The sequence below is a fragment of the Colobus angolensis genome, unplaced genomic scaffold, assembly GCF_000951035.1.
Source record: "Colobus angolensis palliatus isolate OR3802 unplaced genomic scaffold, Cang.pa_1.0 Scaffold25, whole genome shotgun sequence".
NCBI lineage: Eukaryota > Metazoa > Chordata > Mammalia > Primates > Cercopithecidae > Colobus > Colobus angolensis.
The window spans coordinates 2,524,591-2,536,002 of NW_012115710.1; the positions used below are offsets into that span (position 1 = coordinate 2,524,591).

The 11,412-nt window shown below is 39.2% G+C and overlaps 1 protein-coding gene across 1 annotated transcript in view; it reads left to right on the forward strand.

Moving 5' to 3' along the window:
* Nucleotides 1-7,965, forward strand: part of SIGLEC6 (sialic acid binding Ig-like lectin 6) — a 10,811-nt gene extending 2,846 nt beyond the window's left edge. Inside the window, exons 5-7 of the mRNA XM_011946234.1 lie at nucleotides 396-489; nucleotides 825-906; nucleotides 7,598-7,965. Of these exons, the coding sequence (XP_011801624.1) occupies nucleotides 396-489; nucleotides 825-906; nucleotides 7,598-7,771 (350 nt within the window). The 3' untranslated portion in view covers nucleotides 7,772-7,965. The remainder of the gene's footprint in view (nucleotides 1-395; nucleotides 490-824; nucleotides 907-7,597) is intronic.
* The last annotated feature ends 3,447 nt before the right edge of the window (nucleotides 7,966-11,412 follow it).

Genomic DNA, 11,412 nt, shown 5'->3' on the forward strand with positions numbered 1-11,412 from the left:
CTGATCCAGGATGACCTCATTATAACTAATTACATCAGCTATGACCCTTCTCCAAAGCAGGTCATGCTCTGAGGTGCTGGGAGTTAGGACTTCAAAATAGGAATTGTGGGGAGACATAATTTAACCCTAACTGCTCCAGAGAAATGAAGCTTGGAGAAGATGTTTCCAAGGCCCAGACCAGAGTGGCTGGGGGCACAACGTCCTCAGTCTTGCAGTTGGGGGAAGGGGGAGTCATGGAGAGAGAAGAGGCTGGTTCCGGGTTCACAGGGCAGTGAAATGGTGAGTGACAGAGTCCTGGATTGGGGGTGGTCACATTAGTGGAAGGTGGAGAGGAATGGCTGTTGGGAGGATGTACTGGAATTGGAACTGGAGTTCACTCAGAATTCAAATTATAGGGAAACCAGAAGGCGGGGTTGGTGGTGTCCTGGGAGCAGTCTGGGGAGCTGGCACCACAGCCCTGGTTTTCCTCTGTGTTTGCTTCATCTTCAGGTGAGAGTGGGCTCCAGGGAGGCACAGAAAGACTTGATGTGGGAAGGGCACACAGGTGGCAGAATCTCAGAAAACCCAAGTGGAGGAAAATGGGGTGCTTGGGAAAGTCGAGAGGGAGGAAAGGGAGGGTAGTGGTGGTGTAAATTACCCCGTTGACCAGCTGAGCCAAGCATGAGGTCTCTTTGAAACCATGGTCCAACTCTTGGGCTTGTGGGATCACCTGGACCTCTTCATGACTTCTGTACTCTCCACAGGGAGTGGGGAGATGGTTCTTTTTTGGGCAAAGAGGCTCCAAATAACCAGGCTGAAAGGCTTGGTACGTGCTGTTCCCTCAGAGTGAAGACCAGAAGGAAGAAAGCAGCCCAGCCAGTGCAAAACATGGACGATATGAACCCCGTCATGATCTTAGGCTCCAGGGTGAGTGATAGAGACCTTAAATTCCACTCAGCATTACCCCTTGTGAATGCTGCCCTACGTAAGGACCCTGAGGCATTTCTTCATTAACACCTGACATTCCCTGAAGTTCCACATGTGACTATTTTAAAGTTTTGATTCAGTCATAATTTAAAAAGTATTGATGTCAATAATTTAAAATAGTCACATGTGGAACTGAATCTAATAGTTCTGATGAAATATGTAGTCCAGTTAATTTATTGGGGGTATTTATGCTCCTCATATATCAGATTATCATATTTCCTGGAATATTAGCCTTTTCTTACGGCATTGATTATTGAGAAAAAGAAATGAACAAAACTTAGTCTGTGTCAGGTGCATTAAGTACAAAGAATGTGGTAGATACAAGCCCTATAGTAGACAGTCCAAATCAACCTGAAGTCATTACTGCTCATCACCATTATATTGCATTTTTCACATCAACTACAGTGTTTACTTAATGTCAACTTTATGACATTATGGAGGAGGCATACTTTACGTATAATAGAAAGCACACATTTTAAGTATCCAGTTAAATTAGTTTGAGCAAATGTACACAAACTGTAACCTTGTCCCCACTTAAGATAGGGAATCTTTTCATCATCCCTCCAAGTTGTCTCATTTTCTTTCCCAGTCAATGTCTCATTTCCAGCAATCACTTTTATGACCCCTATCACTATCTATTAGTTTTGTCCCTTCTGGAACTTCATGAAAATGGAATCACACAATACTTACTCTATGTAACTGGCTTCTATCACTTCATTAAATATATAAATATGTTAAATGTATATGCACTCAATAACAGAGCATTATTTATCAAAATAAATGAACAAAAACCAACAGAGCTGCAAGAGGAAATAGATACATCCATGGTTATAGTTGATTTGCATGTTATGGGAGTTTGCTGTACAGATAATTTTGTCACCCAGGTAATCAGCATAACAACTAATAGGTTGTTTTTCAATTCTCACCCTCCTCCCACTCTCCACCTTCAAGTAGGTCCTAGTGTCTATTGTTCCCTTCTTTGTGTCTATGTGTGCTCAATGTTTAACTCCCACATTTAAATGAGAACATACAGTATTTGGTTTTCTGTTCCTGTGTTAATTTGCTTAGGATAATGGTCTCCAGCTCCATCCATGTTGCTGCAAAGGACATGATCTCATTCTTTTTTATGGCTGCATAGTATTCCATGGTGTCTATGTACCACATTTTCTTTATCCAGCCCACCATCGATGGGTATCTAGGTTGATTCTATGTCTTTGCTATTGTGAATAGTGCTATAATGAACAAATGCATGCATGTGTTTTTAAGATAGAATAATTTATATTCCTTTGGGTATATACCCAGTAATGGGATTGCTGGGTTGAAAGGTAATTCTACTCTAAGGTCTTTAAGAAATCTCCAGACTGTTTTCCACAGTGGCTCAACTAACTTACATTCCCACTAGCAGTGTATAAGTGTTCCTTTTTCTCTACAACCTTGCCAACATCTGTTATTTTTTCACTTTTTTTAGTAATAGCCATTCTGACTTGCGTGAGGTGATATTTCATTGTGGTTTTGATTTGCATTTCCCCAATGATTAGTGATATTGAACATTTCTTTTTTTACTTGTTGGCCATATGAAAGTCTTCTTTTGAGAAGTGTCTGTTCATATCCTTTGCCACTTTTTAAAGGAGTTGTTTGTTTTTTGCTCGTTAATTTGTTTAAACTCCTTATAGACTCCAGATATTAGACATTTGTTAGATGTATGTAGTCTGTAAATATTTTCTCCCGTTCTGTAAGTTGTCTGTTTACTCTGCTGATAATTTCTTTTGCTGTGCGGAAGAAGCTTTCCTCTTAACCCTGATCTTTAGTTTAATTAGGTCCCACTTGTCAATTTTTGTTTTTGTGGAAACCGCTTTTGGAGTCTTGGTCATGAAATCTTTCCCAGGGCCAATGTCCAGAATGGTGTTTCCTTGGTTTTCTTCTAGAGTTTTTAATATTTTACATGTTACATCTAAGGTTTTAGTTCATCTTGAGTTTTTGTTTTTTTTATATGGTGAAAGCTGGAAGTACAATTTTGATCTTCTGCATATGACCAGCTAGTTATCCCAGCACCATTTATTGAATAGGAAGTCCTTTCCTCACTGCTTGTTATTGTCAGCTTTGTCAAAGATCAGATAGTTGTAAGTGTGCGGCATTATTTCTGGGTTCTCTAAACTGTTCCATTGTTCTATATGTCTTTCTGTACAAGAATCTTGCTGTTTTAGTTATTGTAGCCTTGTAGCATTGTTTGAAATCAGGTAATGTGATGCTTCCCGGTTTGTTCTTTTTGTTTGGGGTTGCTTTGGCTATTCATATTCTTTTTTTATTCCAAATGAATTTTAGAGTGGTTTTTATTAGTTCTGTGAAAAATGTCATTGACAGTTTAATAGGAATAGCATTGAATCTGTAAATTGCTTTGAACAGTATGGTCATTTTAATAATATCAATTCTTCCTATCCATGAGCATGGAATGTTTTTCCATTTGTTTGTGTTGTCTCTGACTTCTTTCAGCAGTGTTTTGTAATTCTTTTTTTAGAGATCTTTCACCTCCGTGGTTGGTTAGCTCTATTTCTAGGCATTTTATTTTTTTGTAGCTATTGTGATGGAATTGCATTCTTGATTTGGTTCTCATCTTTGATGTTACTGGTGTATAGAAATGTTGCTGAGTTTTGTACATTGATTTTGTATCCTGAAACTTTGCTAAAGTTGTTTGTCAGATCTAGGAACCTTTGAGCAAAGACTATGAAATTTTCTAGATATAGAATCACATCTTCTGCAGAGATAGTCTGACTTCCTCTCTTCCCATTTGAATGTCTTTTCTTTCTCTCGCATTATTGCTCTGGCTAGGACTTTCAGTACTGTGTTCAAAAGGAATGGTGAGAGAGGGCATCTTGTATTGTTCCAGTTCTCAAGGGGAATGCTTCCAGCTTTTGCTCATTTAGTATGATGTTGGCTGTGGGTTTGTCATAGATGGCTCTTATCATTTTGAGGTATGTACCTTTGATGCTTAGCTTGTTCAAGGTTTTTAACATGGAGGGATATTGAATTCTATCAAAAGCCTTCTCTGCATCTATTGAGATGATCATGCGGTTTTTATTTTAGTTCTGTTTACGTGATAAATCATATTTATTGATTTGCAAATGTTAAACCAACCTTTAATCCCAGGAATAAAACCTACTTGATTGTGGTGGATTAGCTTTTTGATGTGCTGCTGGAATTGGTTTGCTAGTATTTTGCTGAGGATTTTTGCATGTATGTTCATTAGCGCTATTGTCCTGAAGTTTTCCTTTTTCATTGTGTCTCTGCCAGATTTTTAGTATCAGAATGATGCTGGCCTCATCAAATTAGTTAGGAAGGAGTCCTTCCTTCTTGATTTTTTGAAATAGTTTTAGTAGGACTGGTACCAGCTCTTCTTTATACATCTGGTAGCATTCAGCTGTGAATCCATCTGGTTTAGGACTTTTTCTGGTTGGTGGGTTTTCCTACCACTGATTCAATTTCAGAACTCATTACTTAACTGTTTGGGATTTAAATTTCTTCCTGGGTTAATCTTGGGAGGTTTTATAATATGTTTCCAGGAATTTGTTCATTTCTTCTAGGTTTTCTAGTTTGTGGGCATAGAGGTGTTCATAATAGTCTCTGAGGGTTTTTTCTTCTTTTGTATTTTTGTGAGGTTGGTGGTAATGTCCCCTTCGTCATTTCTGATTGTGTATATTTGGATATTCTTCCTTTTTTATTATCCAGATAGTGGTCTATCAGTCTTATTTATTCTTTCAGAAAACCAACTTTTGGTTTTGAAAAAATCTTTTGTATGTTTTTTCTCACCTCCATTTTGTTCAGTTCAGCTTTAATTTTGGTTACTTCTTTTCTTCTGCTAGCTTTGGGGTTGGTTTGCTCTTGTTTTTCAAGTTCCTCTAGGTGTGACCTTAGGTTGCTAATTTGTTAGATATATGTAACTATTTCACATGGGCATTTAGTGCTGAAAACTTTCCTCTTAACACTGCTTTAGTTGTGTTCCAAAGATTCTGATATGTTGTATCTTTGTTTTCATTTATTTCAAACAATTTCTTGATATCTGCCTTAATTTCATTGTTTACTCAAAAGTCATTCAGTGGCAGATTATTTGATTGCCATTTAGTCGTATAGTTTTGAGAGGTCTTCTTGGTATTGATTTCCATTTTTATTGTGCTGTGGGCTGAGAGTGTAGCTGGTATGATTTGTTTTCTTCTTTTTTTAAAATTTGTTGAGACTTGCTTTATGGTCAAGTATGTGCCATGTGCTGATGAGGAGAATGTATATTCTGACTTTGTTTGGTGGAGGGTTGTACAGATGTCTGTTAGATCCATTTGCTCAAGTGTCAAGTTTAGGTTCTGAATATCTTTGTTAGTATTATGCTTGGATGATCTATTCAATACATCAGTGGTGTGTTGAAGTTTCCCACTATTATTGTGTGGTTATCTGAATTTCTTTGTAAGTCTCCAAGAACTTGCTTTATGAATCTGGGTGCTCCAGTGTTGGGTACATATATACTTATGAAAGTTGAGTCTTCTTCTTGAATTGAACCCTCTATCATTATGTAAACCCCTTCTTTGTCCTTTTTGATCATTGTTGCCTTAAAATAAGTTTTGTATGAAATAAGAATAGCAACCCCTGCTTTCCATTTGCTTGATAGGTCTGTTTCCATCTCTCTGCTTTGAACCTATAGGTGTACTTGCATGTGAGATGGGTCTGTTGAAGATAAAATACAGTTGGGTCTTGCTTCTTTGTCCAACTTGCCACTCTGTGCCTTTTAATTTGGGTATTTAGTTCACTTATGTTCAAGGTTAATATTGATATGTGAGGATTAGATCCTGACATCATGTTGTTAGGTTGTGGTTATGCAGACTTGATTTTTGTATTTGCTGTATAGTGTCAATGGTCTATGTACTTAAGTGTGTTTTTGTGGTGGCAGGTAAATGTTTTTGTGTTCACGTTTGGCACTATCTTAAGGACCTCTTGTAAAGCACATATGGTGGTAATTAATTCCCTTTGCATTTGCTTGGGATGAGAAGGATTTTATTTCCCTTCTCTTATGAAACTTAGTTTGGTTGGGTATGAAATTCTTGATAGGAATTTCTTTTATTTAAGGATCCTGAATATAGGCCACCAATCTCTTCTGGCTTGCAATCTTTCTGCTAAAAGGTCCTTTATTGGCCTGATGGGATAATCTTTGTACATGACTCGTCTCTCCTCTCTAGCTGCCTGTAATATTTTTTCTTTGGCATTGATCTTGGAGAACCTGATGACTATGTGTCTTGGGGATGATTGTCTTATATATCATCTTAATGAGGTTCTCTGAATTTCCTGAATGTGCATGCTGACCTCTCTAGAGAGGCTGGGGAAATTTTTGTGGACAATATCCTCCAATATGTTGTTCAAGTTGCTTGCTCTCTCTCCTTCTCTTTCAGGGATGCCAATGAGTTGTAGATTTGGTCTTTTTACATAATCCCACATTTTTTGGAGGTTTTGTTCATTTTTAAAATTCTTTGTTCTTTATTTTTGTCTGCCTGAGTTAATTTGAAGAACCGTCTTTGGGCTCTGATATTCTTTCCTCAGCTTGGTTTATTCTGCTGTTAATACTTCTGATTGTGTTATGAAATTTTTATAGTGAGTTATTCAGCTCTATCAGCTCAGTTTGGTTCTTTCTTAAGATGGCTATTTCATCTTTTATCTCTTCAGTTGTTTAACTGGATTCCTTTGATTCCCTGGAATGGGTTTCTACTTTCTCCTGAATCTCAATAATCTTGATTGTCATCCAGATTCTGAATTTTTTGTCTGTTATTTTAGCCATTTCATCCTGGTTAAGAACTTTTGCTGGGGAACTAGTGTGGTCATTATGAGGTAAGAAGACACTCTGGGTTTTAGATTTGCCAGAGTTCTTGCACTGGTTCTTTCTCATTTATGTGGGTTCATGTTTCCTTAATTGTGCCATAATTTGCTTTCTTCATGGCTTAACGTATAGCACATGTCACATGACCCACACAATAAGCTGGTTCTGAGTCCTGCTCAGTGTTGCATGTGTATAGATGTGTGTCTTTAGGCAATATGTGGAGCCTCTCTCAGCCTCAGTGTTCCTGTTTATAAGATGAATGTCATCATGGAATCCACTCCAAAGCATTTTTTGGAGAATAGAATATGACTGATTAATGTAAACACTCACTAAGGGCTGGCCAATCTTAATTATTAAATATTTAAAAATAAATGAATGTGGTGGACATGGTGGCTCATGCTTGTAATCCCAGCACTTTGGGAAGCCAAGGTGGGTGAATTCCTTGAGCCCAGGGGTTCAAGACCAGCGTGGGCAACATGGTAAATGAAACTCCATCTCTACAAAGATTAGCCAGGTGTGGTGCATGCCTGTAGCCCCAGCTACACAGGAGGCTGAAGCAGAAGGATCATTCGAACCCAGGTGTTCGAGGCTGCCTGAGCCGTGATCATGCCACTGCACTCCAACCTGGACAACAGAGCGAGACCCCGTCTCAAAAATAAAATAAAATAATAAATGAATGGATAAATAATAAAGTTCCATCAGTTCTACTCCTTTTCCGATCGTTGGCTGCTGTCTTTGAGAATCTATTGTCCAGCCCTGAATCTTTTCTTTTCTTCCATTCAGAGTCATCAGCACCAGTTCCAGAGAGGCATGGTTTCAGACCACCCTGCTGAGGCTGACCCCATCTCAGGAGATGAGCAGGAGCTCCACTATGCTTTCCTACGCTTCCACAAGGTGCAGCTTCAGAAACCAGAGGTCACCAACACTGAATACTCAGAAATCAAGATACGCAAGTGAGGAATTGTCCAAAGCCATAACCTTGATTGGAGACAACATGGTACCTCTCAGTGTATTGGTTACTAGGGCTGCCACAGCAACGTACCACAGACTGAGTGATGTAAACACAGAACTTTATTTTCTCATACTTTTACATGTTAGAGGTCTGAGAACAAGGTGTTATCAGGGTTGGTTCCTTCTAAGGCCTCTCTTGTGTCTTCACATGGTCTTACCTCTGAGTGTGTTTATGTCCTAATCTTCTCTTCTTATAAAGACACTAGTCATATTGGATCAGGGCTTCTCTATGACCTAATTTAAATAAATTAACTATTTAAAGACCCTCCAAATACAGTAACCTTCTGAGATATTGAGATTTAAGACTTCCAACATAGGAATTTTAGAAGGGAACAACTTAGCCCATAGCACTGTGTCCAATTTTTTTAAATATTAATACTTTTGTTGTCAATGGACTATATAAATTCCTTAGTATATATGGCAGATCACAGCACTTCTGTCCAAGAGAACTGAGTTCAACTCTATCTATGCCAGTTACCGAGCAAGTCACTTTATCTCCCTACTCTGTAAGGCAGGGAAATAATTTCCATCTAACCAGATTATTGTGAAAGGTCAAAGAAAGCATACAGCTAACATACAGCTTTGTCAGCTATAAAACAGCTAACAAAGGCCCTGACACAAAGTTTTTCATAAAGTCTGTATATTATTGTAAATAAATGCCTTGTATCTGGCTTTGGTTAGCTGTGTTTTTGTTGTTGTTGTTTGTTTGTTTTTTTGAGACGGAGTCTTGCTGTGTCACCCAGGCTGGAGTGCAGTGGTGCCATCTCAGCTCACTGCAAGCTTCGCCCCCTGGGTTCATGCCATTCTCCTGCCTCAGCCTCCCAAGTAGCTGGGACTACAGGTGCCTGCCGCCACGCCCGGCTAATTTTTTGAATTTTTAGTAGAGACAGGGTTTCACCATGTTAGCCAGGATGGTCTCTATCTCCTGACCTCATGATCTGCCCACCTCGGCCTCCCAAAGTGCTGGGATTACAGGCATGAACCACCATGCCTGGCCTGGCTAGCGGTTTTAATAAACGGTTTCTGCTGGCAATTTCTCCTAAGGCTAAAAAGAAGCAGGCCCAGCAGCCACAGCACCAGGTATCTGTGTCACTCCCTGTTCAGAAGTCTTCATGACTCCCCAAAATAAAGTTTCCATCCATCATCTTTCTGCTCAAGGCTGTCTACATGACCTTCTCCATCCAGATTTCCCCAACTCAATTCCTCACCAGTCACCAATACCCCATGTCCATTTCAGCAACTTCCTCTTACAAACCCCAGTCTCCACTCTTTCAGTGAAATTGAAGAAAACTAATGAAGACCAACTATTAAGGAAAATTCTTAAGAGTAGCCATGAAAAATAAAAAGACAGATTAAACTTAAAAGACCACAGTTAGCGGTGGCTCACACCTGTAATCCCAGCACTTTGGGAGGCTGAGGGGGGTGGATCACTGGAGGTCAGGAGTTCGAAACCAGTCTGGCCAACATGGTGAAACCCCATCTCTACTAAAATACAAAAATTAGCTGGGTGTGGTGGTGCTTGCTTGTAATCCCAGGAACTTCAGCAGGCTGAAGCAGGAGAATTGCTTGAATCTGGAAGCCACTGCACTCTAGCCTGGGCAATAGAGTGAGACTCCATCTTTAAAAAAAAATCATCATCATTATCATCATAACACAAATAAGAAATTATTTAAAACTGGATACTGAAAATACTATGAAACTTTTAGAGTAAAAATAAAGCATTTATTAGAGGAAATATATATAACCTTATATGCTAGAGATGGGAAAATCTAAAATTTAATAAACTAAGTTTTAATTTCAAGAATTTAGAAAAAGAACAACAAAACTAAAAGGAATTGGAGGGAAGGAAATATCAAATGATAAGAGCACATAGCATAGAAAACATGTTCAGTAGAAAGGGACAACATCACGAACTGCTAGTCCTTTGATACAGATAGTAAAATGGGCAAACCTCAGTTGCATTAATCCAGAAATATAGAAGGCAAAAATAACTAGTATGCAGGAATATAAGGGAGAAAACATTAATCTAATACAAATTAAGCAGAAAGTAGTAAGCTGTATGAAAAGCTTTGAATATTTATATAAAATGGACAAATTTCTAGGAAAAAATGTGTTACCCAATCCTACAGGCATGGTTCAGTTTCTTTTTTTTTTTAATTTGTCAAAGCACATATTAGACATTTTTACAATCATAGAATGAAGAAAGACAGAAGAATGACATGGAACTCAGCAACCAGGCGGGTTTAAAATGTTCTGCATGGTGAAAAACATTATAAAAGTTAGTGACAAATCACTGACTGGAAGAACAGATTTGCAAAATGTAAATAGCTCCAATCCACGCCAAGGTGAAAAGGCGTGGTTCAGTTTCTACCTGCCCTTCTGACCTCTCAGTCTCAAAGAAATGAAAAGCCAAATGTATTTATGAAATTCTGCCACTAGGGGGAGTTCCTTCAGCCCCGCTTTCAGGTTCACTGTAGCTGAGTTTGTCATGATGCGACAGTCCACTCCTTGCTGTGTCCGCTGATTGAGCAGAATCACTTGAAAACCAAGATGAAATGTTTTCCTCCCCAAGCAGTGGCCATAAAGAACTGCCCATGAGGCCATAGGTGTGATTTCATGAAAAAATAAGGCACTATACTAGGAGGAGTTGTAGGAATCTGGGCCACCTGCTCATATCACTTGGTTGTGATTTCTCGACCTCTTGAAGCCCATCTTGAAGTCTGTTATATCCAAATTCACTTTTTAATGAATTACTGCTTCACATGCCCAACTTTTTAGCTTGGTGGGTCACAGAGCACCTACTTCACATGAGCAGTTTGTATCGTGTATTCATTTCATATCCCATAGTCAGGGTATCAGCGTCTACCAAGGCCTGGTAATAAGTCGGAAGCTCTTTCTCAAGAGATCCGCCATGTTCTGAAAAATAGAGCACGGCTTTGCAACAAAAGTCGTAGGAGTCTTCACTCTGGGGGGCACCAACGTTCTTAATTGTTCCACATGCTTCAAGTACAATTTCATCTTGAGTTATAAACCCCAAATTGTAAAGCTTCTTATACTACAGCCTGGACCTGCTGCAGAGCCTTTCCTTGAACAGAGAACAACTCCAGAATGGAAGTCTTAAGATTTACATAGAAAGTGGGTTAGAACATCCAATCATAGTTGTACATTCCCTCCAAAATCCAATGGTGCCTATCGAGAATTGAGCTTCTTTGATAGTGGTAGGATGACCTCCCACTTCATCTCTGATCCTCTTTGCAGCCAATGTTCTCAGCTTATCCCTAGGAATTAAGTGCTGACACTTTGCCTTTGACAATTCCGTCATCCTGATTGAAAGCAGTGTGGTTATATCCATTGCAGTATGTCTTTCTGTCATCCCCAGTAAACTGAAACTAAATCTTTTTTTTTTTTTTTTTTTGAGGCGGAGTCTCGCTCTGTCGCCCGGACTGGAGTGCAGTGGCCGGATCTCAGCTCACTGCAAGCTCCGCCTCCCGGGTTTACGCCATTCTCCTGCCTCAGCCTCCCGAGTAGCTGGGACTACAGGCGCCCGCCACCTCGCCCGGCTAGTTTTTGTATTTTTAGTAGAGACG